Source organism: Canis lupus, chromosome 7, assembly GCF_011100685.1.
Source record: "Canis lupus familiaris isolate Mischka breed German Shepherd chromosome 7, alternate assembly UU_Cfam_GSD_1.0, whole genome shotgun sequence".
Classification (NCBI taxonomy): Eukaryota; Metazoa; Chordata; class Mammalia; order Carnivora; family Canidae; genus Canis; species Canis lupus.
Window position 1 is genome coordinate 38,738,067 of NC_049228.1, and position 20,569 is coordinate 38,758,635.

The 20,569-nt window shown below is 47.7% G+C and overlaps 1 protein-coding gene and 1 long non-coding RNA gene across 2 annotated transcripts; one reads left to right on the forward strand and one right to left on the reverse strand.

The window, feature by feature from the left end:
- Positions 1–8,968: 8,968 nt before the first annotated feature.
- Positions 8,969–17,291, reverse strand: H3-3A (H3.3 histone A). Its single transcript, XM_038542821.1, has 4 exons — positions 17,143–17,291; positions 15,561–15,711; positions 13,947–14,100; positions 8,969–9,637 (listed from the first exon to the last, which is right to left on the reverse strand). The coding sequence occupies exons 2-4, from the start codon at positions 15,686–15,688 to the stop codon at positions 9,509–9,511; spliced, it is 411 nt and encodes a 136-aa protein (XP_038398749.1). The 5' UTR covers positions 15,689–15,711; positions 17,143–17,291; the 3' UTR covers positions 8,969–9,508.
- Positions 17,292–18,903: 1,612 nt separating this feature from the next.
- Positions 18,904–20,015, forward strand: LOC119872678. The gene is made up of 2 exons (XR_005361674.1): positions 18,904–18,963; positions 19,760–20,015. It is a non-coding gene; the product is annotated as an uncharacterized LOC119872678 (long non-coding RNA).
- The last annotated feature ends 554 nt before the right edge of the window (positions 20,016–20,569 follow it).

A 20,569-nucleotide genomic window follows, 5' to 3' on the forward strand; every position in this document is an offset into this window, starting at 1 on the left:
GATCTGGGAGGGGCGCGGCCAGGGAGGGCGCGGCGAGCTTCCCGGGGGCGTGGTCTGGGTGTGGCCTGAGGACACAGCGGAACTTGGCGGGCGTGGTCCGGGTGGGCGAAGCGGGGCCACCCAGGGGGCACGGCCTGGGGGCGGCCGCTGGAGCGGGCGGAGCGCGGGGGGCGGGGGCGACGGGCTGGGCTCGAGGGGCTTGGACGAGCGGCGTCCCGGGCTGCAGCGAGCGCGACTCCGGGGGACCCCGGGCGCCCCAGCGTCGGCCGTTCGCTGAGCGTCCGACGTCCTCCTGCACCTCGCCAGCCGCATCCCTACGATGATTCCGAAATGCTCCTGTGGGGAGGGGCTCTCTGCAGCCCCGGGGTTCGCGTGCAGGGTCCGTTAGACGCCTTCAAATGCTCGCCCCTGGGATCGCTTGGCGAGTTCCAGCCCCGGGACTGGGGGCAGAGAGGAGTCAAATATAGAAACCAAAAAATATAGAGACTTAAAAAAAAAAAAAAGCTCAGTCCTAAGCCACATAAAGTCACCTCCGGTGGCACAAGCGGTCTCCAGTTTCAGACGGGTAAACTGAGGCCCGTGGAGGTTCCGCGTCCTGCCGGGGGTTACGGGAGAGCGGAGCTGACGCCCTCCGTAACTTAGCCCGCAGGTGCCTCGGTTGCACACGTCGGTGACAGCGCAAGGGTGCAACCAGGAGGGACACACAAAACGACTCTCGCGAGGCGGAACCGCGGACCCAGGACGGGCCCACGACAGGGGCTGGGGGCGGGGGGGCGGGGGGGCGGGGACGCTCTGCGCTCTGCGGACGCGGTGGCAGCCGGCTCGCAGGTCCTGCAGAACCCCCGAGGGAGCAGGTGCGCGGCCCCCGGCACCGGTACAGCCTTACGGCGGCTGCGGACGGGGCTCGCGGAGCCCGGGGCCTGGCCGGCGGCGTGGCCCCTCCCCGGGCTGCTGTGCGGCTCCGCCGGAGTTTCCAGACCTTTTCCGGCACGTAGTCTCCGCATACGCTCCAAGTGTCCATATCCGCGCGTTTACTTGCAAAGGTTTTGGTTGTTTGCTTACTGTTTTTGTTAAACTCTAGAGAAGAAATACGCTCCACTATCCCGCAGATCGCTTTTTCGATTTAACTGTGTAGCTTGGAGATTTTCTCACATCCGCAAGCATTGGTTTCTCTGCCTCATTCTTTTTAATGGCTACATAGTATTTCTTAGTATCACTACATAAAATTTTATTTAGCCATTCCTCCAAGGATAGGCTTTAGGTTGCTCAGATTTCTCCCTTATAGAAACAGCACTATAGGGGATCCCTGGGTGGCTCAGCGGTTTAGCGCCTCGCCTGCCTTTGGCCCAGGGCATGACCCTGGAGACCCGGGATTGAGTCCCACAGTGGGTTCCCTGCATGGTCTCTGCTTCTCTCTCTGTATCTCTCATAAATAAATAAAATTTTAAAAAAAGAAATACTACTGCAATACATAAGTTTGCCCTAGAAATTCATACCTTTACATTTCTAGGGAACGAAATGGAGATTTGGGGAAGAGTATTAAAACATGTAGGAACACATGCTCCTTTGTGAATACTACAATTATCTTACTCTTTAAAAAAACTGAAGTTCACTTTTATTCAAAGTTTTTTTTTTAATGGTTTTATTTTAAGTACTCTCTGCACACAAGGTGAGGCTCCAACTCACAACCCTGAGATCAAGAGTCCCATGCTCCAGAGGCACCTGGGTGGTTCAGTGGTTGAGCCTCTGCCTTCAGCTCAGGTAGTGATCCTGGGGTCCTGGGATTGAGTCGCACATCCAGCTTCCTGCAGGGAGACTCCTTCCCCCTCTGCCTGTGTCTCTGCCTCACTTTCTGTATCTCTCATGAATAAATAAATAAAATCTTAAAAAAAAAAAAAAAAAAAAGAGTCCCATGCTCTGAGGACTGAGCCAGCTAGGGCGCCCCCCCTCTTATCCAAGTTTTGAACACTACATTGTATGTTGGATTCTCATATAATCTTGGTTCTGTTTCTTTTTAAAAAAAATATTTTATTTGTTTGAGAGAAAGAGAGAGAGATAGGGAGCAGGTGCACAAGTGAGGTGAGGGGCAGAGGACAAGGGAGAGAAGAGGTGGGGAGGCCAACTACCCATTGAGCAGGGAGCCAATGGAGGGGCTCAATCTCATCCTAAGATCATGACCTGAGCCAAAACCAAAAGAGAGACTTAACTGACCTAGCTACCCAGGTGCCTTTAACATGACAGGTGCTTAAAGGAAGTCTTTTCTCCTTTTTCTAAAATGTCTTAATTTACTTGCATATTTTCCCTCCCAGATGGACTTCAGAATTAATGTGTCAAGTTCCATTAAAAATCTTGTTAGAGGAGGATCCCTAGGTGGCTCAGTGGTTTAGCGCCTGCCTTTGGCCCAGGGCGCGATCCTCGGTCCCAGGATCGAGTCCTGCATGGGGCTCCTGGCATGGAGCCTGCTTCTTCCTCCTTGTCTCTGCCTCTCTCTATGTCTATCATGAATAAATAAATAAATCTTAAAAAAAATCTTGTTAGAATTTGTGTTGAGGTGATCTTATTCAATATGGGAAAAACTAAGATCTTTACAGTGGTTTTTTTTTATTTTTTTTTAAGTTTTTTTTTAATTTTTATTTATTTATGATAGTCACAGAGAGAGAGAGAGAGAGAGAGAGGCAGAGACACAGGCAGAGGGAGAAGCAGGCTCCATGCACCAGGAGCCCGATGTGGGATTCGATCCCGGATCTCCAGGATCGCGCCCTGGGCCAAAGGCAGGCGCCAAACCGCTGCGCCACCCAGGGATCCCAGATCTTTACAGTGTTGAGTAGTTCCATCAAGGAACATACATCTTTCTTGATTTATTCACATCTTTTCTAGGGCTTTCAAAAATATTTTTTTAAAAAGTAATTCTCGGGATCCCTGGGTGGCGCAGCGGTTTGGCGCCTGCCTTTGGCCCAGGGCACGATCCTGGAGACCCGGGATCGAATCCCACGTCGGGCTCCCGGTGCATGGAGCCTGCTTCTCCCTCTGCCTGTGTCTCTGCCTCTCTCTCTCTCTGTGTGACTATCATAAAAAAAAAAAAAAAAAAAGTAATTCTCACACATTTCCTATGTTTATTTTTTGATGTGTTATAGATTAGTGGACATTGTGGATATAATTGTTTATATTACATTTTTATTTATTTATTTTTTATATTGCATTTTTATATGCTGATCTTATAACCAACAATCAGTTTAATTATAAATATTTTTTTTAGTTTAATTATAAATATTAACCAGTTATTGGTAATGTATAGAAATTCTATTGATTTTTATATATTTTATAGCCTGCTGTCTTATTGAGATCTCATTAAAACCAATAATTTTGTAGTTGAAACTCTTTGGCAAGATGAATATTGTTTGTTTTTAAAATTTTACTTATTTATTCATGAGAGACACAGAGAGAGAGGCAGAGACATAGGCAGAGGGAGAAGCAGGCTCCATGCAGGGAGCCCGATGCCGGACTCGATCCTGGACCCCGGGATCACGCCCTGAGCCAAAGATGGATGCTCAACCACTGAGCTACCCATGTGCCCAAGACAAATATTGTTAGTAATAACAATTTTATAATCAAACTAGCAGTGACTATTTATTGAGCATTTACTATGTTTCAGGAACAGTTCCAAGCACTTGACATGCTTTGATTCGTAGAATCCTCAGAACTCCAACAACATAGACATTGAAAACACACCATGGCAAATAATCATTCTATTTCTCCCACCTTAGGGGGGGAACACCCTCCCTGCCCTCCCCGCCATTCTGACTTTCCTCCTCAGCTACTTTCCATTTTTCTCCACTGTAAACAAGACTTCTGGAATTACCTATTGTTGCTGTTTCTCATTCTTCCAATTCTCTTTTTATTTTATTTTTTAAAGTAAGCTCTACACCCAACATAGGACTCGAACTCACCACCTGGAGATCAGGAATCACATGCTCTATTGACTAAGCCAGCCAGGTGCCCAGAAGTGTGATCATTTTTATTTTTGTAAAGATTTACCCATTTATTCATGAGAGACACAGAGAGAGAGAGAGAGAGAGAGAGAGAGAGAGAGAGAGAGAGGCAGAGACACAGGCAGAAGGAGAAGCAGGCTCCATACAGGAAGCCTGACATGGGACTCGATCCCGGGGCTCCAGGATCACACCCTGGGCTGAAGGTGGTGCTAAACCACTGTGCCAACGGGGCTGCCCGGATCCCCTCGTTTTGATTAAAGCCCCAGGTCTCTTGAATCCACTCCAGTTGGATCTTGTGTCCCTTGTTTCACCAAAACTGAGGTGTTTTTTTTTTTTTTTAAGATTTTATTTATTTATTCATGAGAGACACAGAGAGAGAAGCAGAGACACAGGAAGAGGGAGAAGCAGGCTCCCTGAGGGGAGCTTCATGTGGGACTCGATCCTGGGACTCTGGGATGACGCCCTGAATCGAAGGCAGATGCTCAACTGCTGAGCCAACCAGGTGCCCACCAAAACTGTTTTTATCAAGACCACAGAGACCGCAACGTTGCCAGTTCCAGTGGGCACCTCTCATACGGCTCGATTCAATAGTATTTGACAGTGGCCATTGACTCCCTTCCTTGGAGCACTTTCTTCTTTTGGCTTCCAAACTCCATATATACCTGACTCTCTTCCTCAGACTCCTTCAAGTATATGTTGAGTGTCAGTCCTTGGATCTCTTTTGCTACATCTCCATCTCCTCCCTTGGTGAGCTCATCCAGCTTCTTGGCTTTAAGACCATAGCTTTGCTGGTGACTTCTGAATTCCGATCTCTAGCCCAGAACTCCTTCCTAGACCGCAGGCTCCCATCTAACAATTTCCCTGAAATCTCCACTGAAACCTGATGAGCTTCCCAGTCTCAGCACGAGGATAGCTAAGCTCCTGCTAGCACCCAGATCTGGCTCCTGGCACACATCTGATTGCTCTGAGGATCTCCGCCCCTTGGCTCTGCTGCAGCCACGCCTGCTCCCTGCACGCCCGCCCCGTACACACCAGGCTTGCTCAAGGGACCCTGGCCAGGCCCTGGAATACTCTTTCCCCACCTCTGTGTGGCTTGCTCTCCTTTCCCTTTCCTTCAGATATTTTTCTTTTCAGAAGATCCCTGATGCCTTCCCTGGCCAAACTCCCAACACCCACCTGCCTTGGAACACCACTCTTTTTTTTTTTTTTTTAAAGATTTTATTTATTTATTCATGAGACACACACACACACACACTCACACACACAGAGGCAGAGACACAGGCGGAGGGAGAAGCAGGCTCCTTGCAGGGAGCCCAATGTGGAACTCGATCCCAGGTCTCCAGGATCAGGCCCTGGGCTGAAGGCGGCCCTAAACCCGCTGGGCCACCCGGGCTGCCCGGAACACCACACTTCTTATCCACAAATTGTTTTCCTCTTTAGCACTGATAACTTGTGTATTTTACTTTATTGTCTACTTCCCTCACTGGATTGTAGCTCCATGAGGACAGGGAAGGTTGTTTTGTTCACTTCTGTATTTGCACATGGAAGGTGCTCTCTGAATCTTTACTGAACTAAGGAATGAAGCACGGGTAATCAGATGAGTTTTCCAAAGTCACACAGCTAGGAGAGTTGCAGTTTAGCTGCAGTGCCTGAAATTTAAAAAAAAAATTTTTTTTTAAAGATCTTATTTTTTTATTCATCAGAGACACACACAGAGAAAGAAAGAGAGAGAGAGAGAGAGACAGAGAGGCAGAGACACAGGCAGAGGGAGAATCAGGCTCCATGCAGGGAGCCTGAGGTGGGACTCGATCCCAGGTCTCCAGCATCACGCCCTGGGCTGAAGGCAGCCACTAAACCGCTGAACCACCCAGGGATCCCTATTTAAAAAAAATTTTTTTTAAGTTTATTTTTTAGTAATCTCTACCTCCAACATGGGGCTCTCGAACTCACAACCCTGAGATCAAGACTTGCATGTTTTTCTGACTGAGCCAGCCAGGCATCCCCTCCAGAGCCAGAACTCTTTTTTTTTTTTTTTTTTTTTAATTTATTTATGATAGTCACACAGAGAGAGAGAGAGAGGCAGAGACACAGGCAGAGGGAGAAGCAGGCTCCATGCACCGGGAGCCCGACGTGGGATTCGATCCCGGGTCTCCAGGATCACGCCCTGGGCCAAAGGCAGGCGCCAAACCGCTGCGCCACCCAGGGATCCCCCAGAGCCAGAACTCTTAACCGTGGGGCACTCTTACTCAGGTGCGCCAGGTACCACCTCTGGGGCAACAGGGGAGAGCATGGCAGACCCTGTTCTTGTAGCGCATCTGAGTGGAGGTGGTCGATAAAAAAGCAAACAATGTCATTTCAGATTCTGATTTCAGGCATTTGGGCAGATGGAGAGAAAAGCCTGGCAAGCCCAGGCCCACGTAGGCCCACATGAGCCGATGAGGCTAGATGTTGGGTGCCTTTGGATATTTTTTTAAGTGGGAGAATGACCTGGAATGTTTTAGAAGTGATTCCCCAGGAGCTGTGTGAAGGGGCCAGAGGGAGTCAGAGCAGGTGAAGGCGGGCTGCTGTGAGGTGTTGCTTGGGTCCAGGCAGAAGGTAGTATCCTACCACCCAACCTGCTTAGACCAGGATGGCAGAGGTGTTAAGTACAAAGTTTTAGAGATAGTTATTCGGATTAAGAGTCAACAGGAAATAATGGAGGTGGGGGGGAATGGAAAGGAGGTTGCTCGAGAATGAACAGGTGATGAAAAATGCAGAGGAACTTATGATTTCTATAGTCTGCTCCCCTACCCCATTCCCAATTTTCTTTTTTCTGATGTTTCCACTATCGAGACTTTCCTTACCTTCTAGCACTCCCAGCAACATCAGTGACTCTTCCATCAGAGCATGGGAATAGAACAGAGTCCTAGATTTAGTCCACTGGGAAACAAATCCCACGTCCTCCGTTAACCATGTGGCCACAGACAAGTTTCTTCATGGGTAAAATCGGGTCTATAAGGGCACCCACCTTATGGGGTTGCGAAGCTTGAGTCGGAGCTTATCTTTTATATCCTCAGCATCTAGCAGATCCTTGGTAGGTTCAAATTTGCACATTTGAATTTATTTCCTCTCAGATCCTCAGCTGTCAAGATGAGGAGGGAACAGCATTTTCCAACACTCACTCACCTGGGCCCAGTGAGACTGACTCCGTTTGCTTGAGAACAAGGTTTCCAAATTCCTCCCTGAAAGTTCTAAAGTATTCCTGATTTCCCAAGACCTATGTACGTAGTTATTCTTATCTTACCCTATAACGTTGTATGGTTTTTCTCCTGTGAGCTTTAGACCAGTGGCTGTTTGCCTCAGTTCCTTTAGTATTCAGAAGTGGGTGAATGAACCTTGTTGACGTTGATCGTGGAATTAGGCCACAGCTCCCACACACCACTTTGGGCCCAAATCCAATGGGTAGGGTTGTCAAATACCAATTCCAAAGCATAGCGGGGAAGGGAATCATCAGCCTAGGGGTCCGTATCACTTCCATCCAAGAGTCCTAGAGTATTGAGACAAGCTCATCATGGTGGCCAGACATTTGCGTACGGAGAGCGCCAACTTCATCTATTTTGAGGAAGAAAATACCTGCCTCATCTTGTCATGTACAACTATGTATCAGCACCTCAACAGTGTGCAAAGTGCCCCTAACTTGTGCAACAGAACTGATTACCATAACCACTTCATGGGGACTTTGACAAAAATAGAAACATGCTTTTTTAGTTCACGAAGAGCAAAATTTAGTAGATTCTAAGTGAGTTAATTCAAAGGATGGCATTTCCTATTTGTAAACATACTAGCAAATTTCTCCTGCCCTATTGGAGATGCCCACTTTCCCCAGTAATTCTTCATGAACAGGCCCTAGCATCTGCCCCTCTGCACTGCAAAAACCAAACTGGGGAAAATTCATTAAAAACTGGCTTCTTGGGGGCAGTCTGGCTGGATCAATGGAGCACAGGACTCCTGGTCTGACTCTTGGGCTTGAGCTCCACGGTGAGGGTAGAACTTAAAAAATAATAATCCGACTTTTTGCAGCTTGTATCATACTGTTACTCTGTTCAATACCAAGTAATACCAGTGCCTGCCTAAAGCTTCTGCGAAGGATTGCACTAAAAACTATGATCCCATGTCAAGACATTAAAATCAGGCTCTAAAGCTAACTTTGTATTTCTCTCATTAAGTGATTTTTGATGGATCAATATAAAAATGAAATTGTTAAAAACGAGCTTGAGAGCAGGAAGAATGGAAGTCCAGCATCCTACCTATAGACTAGGAGTGCTCAGCAGCTTCACACACTCAAATGTTACAAGGAACGTCAGTACATCTCCCACTCATCATTCCAATGCTGAATAAAACAGTGCTAAGAATCAACCATTGGTGCTTGATTAATAACTTCAGGGTTAATACACACCATCTTGAAAAGAGCCAGATCTCCAATGCACTTTTGAGCTCAAGACTGTTACATTTGCATTTAAATTACCATTAAGGGCAGCCCTGGTGGCCCAGCGGTTTAGCGCCACCCTCAGCCCGGGGCGTGATCCTGGAGACCCATGTTGGGCTCCCTGCAGGCTTGCTTTTCCCTCTGCCTTTCTCTGCCTCTGTCATGAATAAATAAAATCTTAAAAAAAAAAAAAAAAAAGTTACTATTAAACATTCAAAGTTTAATAGCATAGTAATGTTTATAAAAATGTACTTTTGCTACTTATGAAGATTCAACTATTTCCAGGTGATTCTGTTAGCCAGCTGGGTTTGTGAAATATTGGTTTAGAATACAACATATCCAAAGAGTTGAGATTTACTCCACAAATTTTACTACTTCTCCTTTCCCCATCTCAGCAGCCCTGTCTCAGATATAAAGTGACAAAACACTTGATGACACTCAAATTATTTTTAATATGAAAATTTCAAGTGACTTAACTTCACAGCTAAGGTGGATAATAAAGACCAAAAGCAGGTATAGTTTAATGTATTTTAATAGCAAACTTACAGGAACAGCACAGAAGACAGACAACATTAAAAACATGTACTTGCATGTAGGACAACTCAGTTAGAAAAGTATAGTGAATGGATGGAATCTACTGTATGATAAAAATGCTACAAACACCATTTAGTTGCCATCAATAAGAAATTTACTTGTTTTAAAAAAATCCAAATGCTGGCATTGTCCAGAAAAATTTAACAGGTTTATTTATAATTGTTATAAAGTTGAACTGCTGAAACGTGTTCACTGAAACATTTTGACTTGCATTAATGCTTTATGTCCCCGCATTTATATTAAAAATTCACACACAAATGAAAATGGAAAAACTGCCAATACCTGATTTCTGTCCCCTATTTTTCCACTTGCAATCGTATACTTAGGTACCTTTTGACCCCATGGAAAAAAAAAATATCTAACGTTCAGAGAACTACCAATAACAGGAAGAAGAGAAAAAAAAAATTTTTTTTTTTTTTTTTTTTTTAAAGAATGAAATGTTTTCCATCATAGTGGATTCTTAAGCACGTTCTCCACGTATGCGGCGTGCTAGCTGGATGTCTTTTGGCATAATTGTGACACGTTTGGCATGGATAGCACACAGGTTGGTGTCTTCAAAGAGGCCCACCAGATAGGCCTCACTTGCCTCCTGCAAAGAACAGAGAAAAAGATATTAATGGTGTTAATTACCAACAGTATAGATGCCTCTGAATCAGTTATAAAATGATGAGGAGGTTTTGGGTCACCGGGGTGGCTCAGTGGCTGAGTGTCTGCTTTTAGCTTGGAGCGTGATCCCGGGTCCAGGGATCAAGTCCCACACTGGGGGCTCCCTGTGAGGAGCCTGCTTCTCCCTCTGCCAATGTCTCTGCCTCTCTGTGTCTCTCGCAAATAAATAAATAAAATTTTAAAAAAGATGAAGTTTCTGAACCCTCTGAAAACCTACTTCAGGTGATGTTGACTATTTTACCAAATGCTTCTACTCAAACACCAGTGGGACAACGTTGAAAGGCAGTTTACAACAGTGGAAAGCTCCAGTTTGGAAATCTTTATCCAATTACACAAAAGTCAAATTACTTCATTATTAAGAAAGTAATTTTTTTCCTAATGTTTAATATGCAATTTCTCATAAACTGAAATGTCTTAACGACCTACAACTGAATCCAAGAAATCCCATCTCAACTCTAACATTCTCATCCTTTCAATGATAAATCGAATCATGTATCCAATCCAAAATAACACTCCCTCACCAGTGACCTCCTTATTCTGAATCCCATTCACACTCCTGTACCTGCTTGAACCTCTCTGCCTTGCCAATAATCCACAGGCTCCCATGACATGGCCCCATCTACTTTTCCTTTTACACTTGTTTGATCACATGAGGACTACGGGTCCCAGAATATACTAGATCAGATCAGCGTTTTATTCCTTACAGATTGGACCTATTTGGCTTAGACATGCCCCCTTCAAAGGGTGCCTTCCTCTGTATCCCAATCTCTAATAACCTTTTACCTTCTAGTATTAATATTGGTCCCTTTAGTTTTTTCCATTACATTTCAAGATTCTTTGAAGGCATCCTCTTATCTCCTACCAGCATTCACAAAACCACCAGCTGTAGGGTCTGTCCACGGACATCTGGCAGGTGAAGAGGAAAAAGAGGGGCTTCTACTTATAATGAACTCAACTCAAATTGTTAGTCTCTCTTACAGATGTGAAAAGCTGAAGCACCCTTTACTAGAAGCTGTAACATCTGCTTACTCATTCTGGAATGAAGAAAACTGGGTTCCTAGCCCAGTCCTCAGCCCAACTGTTCTAGTGGACAAAGAGCATGAAATGAGAGGTTATCTGGCCCTGTCTCCTCCTCTACAGCGAAGTTACTTCTCTGTTGAAGATACTTAGAAAAAAGCAGATTTTTATACTTGCTATTTTTATCCTAATAAAACTTTTCCATTTTGGAATCCTTAGGCAATGATAAAACTAAAAACAACACATATCAAATACTTGAACAGTTTAAGCCAGGTATGCTAATGATATAAGACATGTAGATAGGAACAGGCAGATTTGCTTTTTACAAAAAAACCCCGAGATTTGCTTTTCATAGCATTAACACAGCAACAATTATTTCAAATGGTTTAACTCCTTGGTACTCACTGGCCTCTACACCTGCCACCTTTTAATGCCAATTACTTAATAGAGTCTTATATATAGTAATATATATATATATATATATATAACATATATATATATTTTTAAGAGAGTATGGGAGCAGGGTGAGGGGTAGAGATTCAACAATCTCATTTTGTACCCAGAATGCCTTGCTCTGGGTAGATATTCAAGAGATAGTTTTTTCCCCCCTTAAATCTAACTCTTAAGTTTGCAGCATTTCCATGCAAACATTCCAAAGAATGTTTATTAAAAGCAGAACACCTTATCCAGGGACTCATTCTTAAATATAGCATACTGCAGCCTACTCTTACAGGTTCACAACACACATCAGATCCTACGACTGATGTTCCTCAGGAAAGATACGGGTTTAGTCTTGTTTCACCCAGCATCATCTCACGACTGTGCACATCTGGAATGCTTTTGCAAAATGGAGCACTATGAGCTGCTTTATTTATGGACAAGCCAACCACAGGCCCCATGATCCTGAGACCTTTTAGGACCATGATCTATAGGCACCCTGGTCCTGGTCTGATGTGGCATGTAGCAGCCTGCAGCTCTCACTACCATCCTAGAACCTGGCTACTGGTGGTTTTGGCTTGTGCCTGGTCAGTTCTAGGGGAGTATTTAGTACTCACAAGGGATTGGATCGTGACCCATATTTCTAATTCTGTCACACAGGTCCTAAAGTCTCCTAAACACTAAGGCTGTAATGGGAATTAGAGAACGCCACGTAAACTTATAGCCCCCCAAAAAACACCATAATTTTAAGATAACGGTTAAAAAACATCTCCCAATTGGAAGTAAATACTAATTTATGACATTTTGAGTATATTCAAGGTCTGGTTCTTCCACCATTTCAAAACATCAAGGTCTGAGTTTTTCACACAAGGACACCTTAGTCCAAACTCTCAGATGTTAAAGGCAAAGGCTGAATTTTAAGTTTGTCAACTTCTGATTATCATACAGACTAATTTCTCTCCCCCATTCCTGTACTTCGCCCCCTTCTGAAACTTGTAAACTGTGTAATTCTAAAGCCAAAAATTCACTGACTTCTGGAGTTTTATTTAATGGCTCTCTATTACCTTATTTCCATTAACAAATTCTCCATCGCCACATCTTAAAGAGACCTGAGATGAGGTCTTAAAGAGCAAACACGTAAAAAGCTGCAAACCAAGGTTCCTCTTTCCAATAAAGAACTTTGGAACTGCCAGAGTACCTTGAGGAGCAGAGGCAAACATTTTACTTAAAACCCACACTATCACACTCACTAATGTAAAACACACCCCATAATCACAGTGACGGTGTAAATTTACATCGTGAACTCTCTACCCAGATTGTTTAGTCACTTCAATTTATAAGGCCCCATCACTGACAGGTAAACTGAAACATGTGGGACTTCCAAGTATAGCATGTTCTTGAAGGAGAGTCAGGCTAACTAGAAAACAAAACTAGCAGCTCTGTACCAAATGCTTGTCAAGCTCAGTGATGTCTCCACAGTTAAAAATACAGTGGGAGAAATGTGATTTGTAATTGTAGTAATCTATGAGACTTCAGGATATTAAAACAGAAAATAGTTAAGTAACAGTACTGGAAAATTTTTAGTAGTTTGAAATTTCATTAATTTCCATTCATTGAGAATTTAATGGATGCCTACTCCTGGAATGCACCAATCAAAAGAGGCTCAGACTAACCATAGAAACAGCTCAACCAATTACACTTCAGTGGAGAATCCACCTATCCAATCTTCCTCACAGAGAGAGCAACAGCTCAGCACAGCAACAGCAGCCTTGAGAATCCTCCAATGGAGTGTATATGTAGACTGTGGACCCTCTCCCCACCAGAGATTCCAGTGCAGGTCCGCTGTGCCTAGCAATCTGCATTTGTAATCACTTTCAACCCACTGCTCTGATGGACGTGGCAGCCTTCCCATACCTTGAGCGTTCACTGATCTAAAGAATGCCAAGCACTACATAAAATAGGTTACACTTTACTAACGGACGTTAAATATATCCTTTCAGCCAATCAAATATCTTCCTTATGGGCATTTTTAATCTTGGCTCAAAACACAAATATTTCAGATACATAATTACCTCTAAAACTATTTCTCAGAGTTCTGATGCACAGGTGCTAAGATTAAACTCAATAGTTTCCCATTTAAGTGGAAATCCATAATCCTCTTTACCTAACTACAAGTCTTGAAATCCCTGTCCCTTAACACATACCATTTAATCTTTCAGCAAACCTTTTCTTCTTCCTATCGCCAATCCAATCCTAACTACCCCTGTGCTTCCTCTGACCTCATACACAATTCTTTAATACAGCCTATGCCCATCCCAGACACTGCTCTCTCTCCTTGCACCTGCTCCCTCGGAGCCAGTAAGACATTCATCCTACATTCCTTTTCCAGTGGTCACTGTTTAGAGCTGATTACCAATACAGACCTTTAGTCTCACTGTCTTTGTACCATCCTGCAGCACGATGAACAAGAGGGTTCTTTCCCCCTTTAAGCACTGTTCTCAAAGCAACGTTTAAAACTTAAAAAAAAAAAAAAAGGCATATAAGAACGCGCACTTGGCTTTGGCATCAAACGGGTTCATTATTAGGACTCTGGGACCCAAATGGGATCAAATGACAGTTCTGTATATATGACCTTGAACAATGTAATCTTTCTGATACCTCAACAGTGAAGTACAGGTATTACCTTACAGGCCTCTGATAATTAAATTATATCAGCAACATAAAGATTTAGAATTGTTCTTGGTACCCAGCAGAGCCTTTCCCACCCACCATTTTACCTGCAAAGCACCAATAGCTGCACTCTGGAAGCGCAGATCTGTTTTGAAGTCCTGAGCAATTTCTCGCACCAGACGCTGGAAAGGAAGTTTGCGGATCAGAAGTTCAGTGGACTTCTGATAACGTCTAATTTCACGGAGTGCCACAGTACCAGGCCTTCAAACAAAACAACACAACAAAAAACCTACGTTAAAGTAATGGTTACCAAAACATATAAAAAACGTAAAAGGATAAGTGGTTAGCTTTAAAGAAATGCAGTTAATATCCAAAAAACAGACCCTCCATGTTTTCTTTAGCTTCTATAAAAGTTTCACTTATCAATTTATAATATGATGTGAATATTCAAGCGTATCAAGAGTAACAGTACCTTTAAACCAAAAAGTATGGTATTAAAGTAGAGTCTTGGCAGGGAATTCATTCAAGTCCCATTCATTTTCATCTATAACAGACGTGGCAGTAACTTCTGTTATCATTATTTGGGAGGGTGTTGCGCCATTAACAATAAAGTCTCAATTCAGACTCTTCTCAATTTGGCATCACACTCACTCCCACCCGCACCCTCAATTCTTCTGAAAGACCTACCAACACCATCCAATGAGCCTCGTTTAAAAATACTATTGTAGGGGATCCCTGGGTGGCTCAGCGGTTTGGAGCCTGCCTTTGGCCCAGGGCGCGATCCTGGAGTCCTGGGATGGAGTCCCGTGTTGGGCTCCCTGCATGGAGCCTGCTTCTCCCTCTGCCTGTGTCTCTGCCTCTCTCTCTCTGTCTCTCTCTCTCTCTATCACAAATAAATAAATAAATAAATCTTAAAAATAAAAATACTATTGTGGTCTATTTATTTAAGTTGGATTCCCCAGAGTGCATTTATTAGACTACTGCTCATCACTCGGGAATAATCCCACCTGAGTACTCATGATTGTGCAGCGTATCTTCCACGTGGAAGACTGAGTGGTTTTGTTTTTACTAAGTAACTGCTGGCAAAAAAAATGTACCTCAAATCTGACTTATTTTCTTCCATCGAATGAGCTTTTGAGAGTAACTATAAAGTCATTCAAAGAGATTAAGTATGGACAACTTCTGCCCTCTAATGGCAGATGCTCTTAACAACACTGTTTAGTGTAGTTCAAAACCCATACTGTGCTAATAACAAGGAAATAAACCAATTCAAGTAAACGAGGGATGAGAACTTTACTCAAATAAGACGTCCCCCATCTTGGTTACTGGGAAAATAAAATTAATATTAAAACCTCTCGTTTCACCAAAAGTGAGTGTTCTCAGAAATGTTTATTTAAAACACTTTACGATTTAAAAAATATATACCACTAACATAACAAACGAAATAAAATGTTACTCTATCCACGAACGTTATTAGTGACTCAATAGGTCTCCTTTCGGCAGTTTCAAAATAAAACGTTCCTAAAACCCAACACTAAATTCATACACACACACACACACACACACTTTTTTCTTCCAAGTATTAACAAATACTCAAAGGGGGAAAGACATTAGTTTCCCTCAAGCCAGAAGTCTGATTATACACTCTTGTGTTGTATTATATAAATACTGCTTCCGCGGACAGACTTTGTCCCACTATTTCCTTTTTTTTTTTTAAATACCTGTAACGATGAGGTTTCTTCACCCCTCCAGTAGAGGGCGCACTCTTGCGAGCGGCTTTTGTAGCCAGTTGCTTCCTCGGTGCTTTACCACCGGTCGATTTGCGGGCAGTCTGCTTTGTACGAGCCATGGTACAGAGACCTCCTTACTTACCTACCAGCATTAAAAAACGAAAATCATGTCTCCGACTACCAAACACCCAAGTTTCCTGTCACAAGCGACCCCCCCCCCCCCAATCTGGAAATTACCAGTACCACCCCCCGCCCCCGGCAAACCCAAACAAAACCCAACAATGTCCGTAACGTTATGTAATTCGAAAGGGTGCAGATTACGTCTACCACCCAAATAGGACTTCTTGAAACAAACTGTAGTACCAGAAGATTGTTAGCATTAAGGCCAATCATCTCTCAAAATGCCAAACCTGAGCGACAAACGGCAAAACAAAAAAGACCCCAAACTGCCTCTGCTTCAATGTCTTCAATTAAATCAGAAATTAGAAATGTCTGTAAGCACCCAATCCACGGACAAGTCAAAACAACGAAGCCACAAACCACAGAAAGGTCGAGTCAAATTTCGGGGGGAGGGGGTTTTCCAGCTCCCCCCCCCCCCGCGGCCGCCCCCCGGCGCGCCCGGCAGCGCACAGACCGCTGTAAATATCCGCAAACAGCCCCGCTTTCCGTCGGTACAGCTCCCGGGGCGCCGCGGGCCGCCCGCCCGGCCCGGCCCCGCTCCAGCCCGCGGGGGCTCCGCCGCGACCTCCCCCGAGGGCTCGCCGACCCCGCCGGCCCGGCCCGCCGAAACTTTGGGGCCCGGCCCCGGCCCGCCGCCCGCGCGGCTCCCCAGCCCGGCCAGATGGAAACAATCGCGCCGCCGAGCCCGTTCCTCCCGCACGCACCGCACACCAAAACGCTCCAAAATGCCCCGATCCCCTGCCACGTGCCGCCCTCCAAAATGCAAAAGTTTTTTTTTGCATTTCAAATGCATCAAGTTTCCGCTTCTCCAAAAAAGGAGAGAAAAATGTCCCTCTGCGAAAAACGTTCCCCCGTCCGTGAAACGGGGAAGAGAGAAACGGGGGAGAAAATATGGTCGGTGACCAGAGAAGAGAGACAAGATGGTGAAGCTCAGCAACAACTGTGGGGAGGCAGCGAGAAGCGAGTTACCCCGGGGTGGGAAGCGGCGGCGATTTCCAGCCCTTTCCCGCCCGAAAACCGCGGCCCGGGGCCCGGGGGCGGCAGTTAAGGGGCCCGCGCGGATCGTGGTGAGGGTCTGGGGTCCCGGGAAGGGGCAGCGGGCGGCATTTCGCCGAAGAAAGAGGCGCCGGGGGCGCGGGGCGGAGGGAGAGCGGCTCGGCGCCGCGGCGGAGGCTGCTGTGGGGCTTAGGCGGCGAGAGCCGGGGAGAGCCGCCGCCGCCGCCGCCGCCTCGGGGCCACGGAAACTCGCTCCTCACCTCCATTTCTGGGCCAAAAAGTTTGCGGGCCGAGCCCGGGGGGGCCGCGGGGCCGCCCCCGCCGCGCCAGGGCCCGACCCGCGGCGGGCGGCGAGCGGCGCTCGGTCCCGGGGAGGCGGGCGGACGGGGAAACTTACCCCCCTTCTCCTTCGGCTGGAGCTCGGCGAGCTAGAGGCGGCGCTGGCGTTGGCGAGCGACGGCGGCGCGGCGGCGGCTGCGAACACAATTGAAAGATGGCTGACACCGAGGCTATCCCCCAACACACGCCGCCCCGCCCCCGCGCCGCGCGCCAGCCAATCACAAACAATGGAGGGAAGGCTCGGCCCCGCCCCCGGCCCCCGCTCGCGCCCCGCCCCCGCCCCTCCCCCCGCGCGCCCGTTCGCTGGCGCGCGCTCGCCCCTCCCCCGCGCGCCGCCCGCTCCCTCCCCCCCGGCCGCCTCGCGCCGAGTGTGTACAAACACAAAAGACGTGCCGGAGGGCCGACGGCTCCCGCCGCGACGGCCGCCCGCCCGCCCGCCTGCCAGCCCGCCCGCGCACCCCCGGCCGGGCTCCAGCGTCCGGCCCGCTGCCCCCCCCAGCCCCCCCGCGCCCACGTCATCCCGCCCGGAGCCCGGGGTCGGGGCGCCCAGGGCGGTGGGGGAGGGGCGGCGGCCCGGGCGCGGCCGGTGAACGCCTGGCCTGCGGGCGGCGGCGGGGGAGGGATGGGGTGGGGAGCGGGGGCGGCCCGGGCGGCGGCGGCGGCGGCGGCGGCGGCGGCGGCGGGGGTTGGGGGGTGCGGGCCCGAGGCCGCGGCCGGCCGGGGGCGGCCCCGGGGGAGGGGGCCCGCCCGCGCGCAACTTTCCCCGCAGGTGGCGGCGCGGGGCCGGGGCCGGACGCCTGACGCAAGATGGCTGTGCTCGGCGCGCCCGACAACAATGCGCCGCCGCCGCCGCCGCCGCCGCGCCAGCCCAGCGCCGGGACCTCCGGGGCCGCGGCGCCCGCCCGCCTGCCTCACCCGCGGCCGGGGCGGCGCCTGGGGACTGGCCGGTTCCCGTCCTCGGGGCGCCGGCAGGGTGGGTGCCCGGCCCCGGGATGGTCCCGCCGCGGTGCGCGGCTCCGGGGGACGGCGGGGGCGCTGCGGGGCGCTCCCGGCGCCGGCATCTCAGCCGCGGACGGCGTCCCGAGCGGTCGGACGGGGGAAGAGTCGCCCAAGGTCACTTGAGTCCGGGGCCGGCCCGGGAGCCGCCGCGGGGCTCCGCGCCTCCGGCGTCCGCCCTGACTCCCTGGGCCCGGGCCGCCTGCAGCCGCCCCCGGAGGGGAGAGCCCCGTAGGCTCGGGGCCGGCCGAGCTGCCCGCCCGGACTTGTGTCATCCGCGCCCACGGGACTTGGCTTGTCGTGCTTTGTTGGTTTTTGCTTTTGTTTTGTTTTCAGGAAACCAAAATGTTTGTTGTCGGACTTATCCGGGAAAGCTGTCCTACCTCAATTACATTCGTTGTATCTTCAAGAAATGTAAAGTGACCTGGGTAGAAATGCTCCCTCGGCGTGCTAGATTTTTCCATAGTTTCTATTTTTTTGGCTTTGAAAGAGATTTCTAAGGAAGGGAAAGCCTACGGCCGGCGAGAGAGTTCTGGCCTCGGAATATCTGAAGCAACTCAGGTGTGCGGCTGTAAAATGGAAGGAATATGTATCCCTTGAAGATAGACCACGAGCTCATTCTAGTGGTGGGACGCTGCGCCCTGGCTGGGCGTCTGCTTATTTACCTAGTGAACTCGGGAAATCTCAGTGAGTGATTTTTTTTTTTTTTTTTTTTTTTTTTTTTTATGATAGGCACACACAGAGAGAGAGGCAGAGACGCAGGCAGAGGGAGAAGCAGGCTCCATGCACCGGGAGCCTGACGTGGGATTCGATCCCGGGTCTCCAGGATCGCGCCCTGGGCCAAAGGCAGGCGCTAAACGGCTGCGCCACCCAGGGATCCCCAGTGAGTGAATATTTCTTGAGTGACAACTGTGTGCCAGGCACAGGTCCGGGTGCTGGGAGTAGAATAGTCAAGGACACAGGCGACCATCCTGCCCTCCTGGGGCGTAGGACCTCCGGGAGCATTGCCTTGCTCAGGGAAGTAGCACCTGGACAAGGGAGAGGAAGGAGGTCCCCTGGGGCCAGAAGACTGGTAGGAAGCTATGGCCCAGAGAAGAGGGCTTTCAGGTCCTAATGACCCGGCAGGAGAAATGCCAGGGCAGAAACAGGATGCTAAAGGGGCGCCAGGGTCAGCCCAGAGTTGGCGCTACTTGTAAAACTCTTGCACTAATAATAATGGCCTCGAAATTTGGAGTAAAAAAAAAACAGGGATGGGGGAGGGGCAGGGGAGGAAAAGCTTTTAAGTTAAAACACTTTCCCTAGAATAGAATGCTTATAGCCACTAATTTAGATTTGTTTATAAGTAAAAGTAAAAAAAAAAAAAAAAGTAGAATGGAAAGGATTTTAAAAGCACCACTATTAATATCTGCTTGGCTCCTGAGGCAGTCAGATGCTGTCATGGAGCTGCTGTTTCTGGCTACTCTGGTGCCACCCCCACGCACACTGTCATATTACCCTGTTTCTTCAGCACATTGATTTAAATGATCATATTTGTTTATTTGTTGTCCGTCTCTTCCCCAAAGAATGTGAAGTTTAGGACAGCAGTGGGCTTACTTGTTTCTTTCCACTGGTCTAACATTGCTGCCCCACTCCACCCCCCAATTTGGGGGCTGTTCTAATTTGTTCTACTTCCTCACTAGGTGATCACAGCCAGCACCGTGGAAATTGTCAAAAGTACAACAAAAAGTAGAAAGAATAGTCTAATTCTAATGCACCCATCACCTACCTTCAAAAATGAGCTATTCATGACCAATCTTGCGATTCATCTACTAACTTCCCTGCCTCTCCCACTTGAATTATTTTGAAGCTAATCCCAGACTTTTTACATCATTTCATGTATAGATATTTCAGTATGTATGGGTAGGAGCCAAATAAATGGTTGATAAGCCTATTAAATCTCTTTGTAGAGTTGTTATTTGCATTTTTTAAAAAAGATTTTATTTATTCATGAGAGACACAGAGAGGCAGAGACACAGGCAGAGGGAGAAGCAGCCTGCATGCAGGAAGCCCGATGTGGGACCTGATCCCAGGATCCTGGGATAATGCCCTGAGCCAAAGGCAGACGCTCAACTGCTGAGCCACCCAGGCGTCCTTTGTTATTTGCATTTTGTTGAAAAATCCATCCTGGGGCTTTGGATCCCAGTCCTCTCCCCAAAACTGGTTCTGTCCAGTCTTGCCCAGTGAAGGACATCATGATTTGTCCTGCTGCTCACACCAGAAGGCACTGGCATGCTCCTCCAACCTCCCTTTCTTCCCACCATGGTCCTGTTATTCCTCCTTCTGGAAAGAGGATGGGATTCCTCCTTCTGGAAAGAGGATGGGATCCTCGGGATGACCTTACTCTTCCCTTCTCTCTGGGCCTCATGGTACTGTCCTATGTGGCCTCTCTCCACTTTTGCGACTCTGTACTCCATCTCTCTGCCACAGCACACGAGATGAGATTCATAGGC

Coding starts and splice junctions, on each gene's coding strand:
- H3-3A (XM_038542821.1), bottom strand. CDS start 15,688: ATGGCTCGTACAAAGCAGACTGCCCGCAAATCGACCGGTGGTAAAGCA. Junction 14,101..15,560: donor AAGAAACCTCATCGTTACAG/GTATTTAAAAAA, acceptor TTTTGTTTGAAG/GCCTGGTACTGTGGCACTCC. Junction 9,638..13,946: donor CAGCTATTGGTGCTTTGCAG/GTAAAATGGTGG, acceptor TGTTCTTTGCAG/GAGGCAAGTGAGGCCTATCT.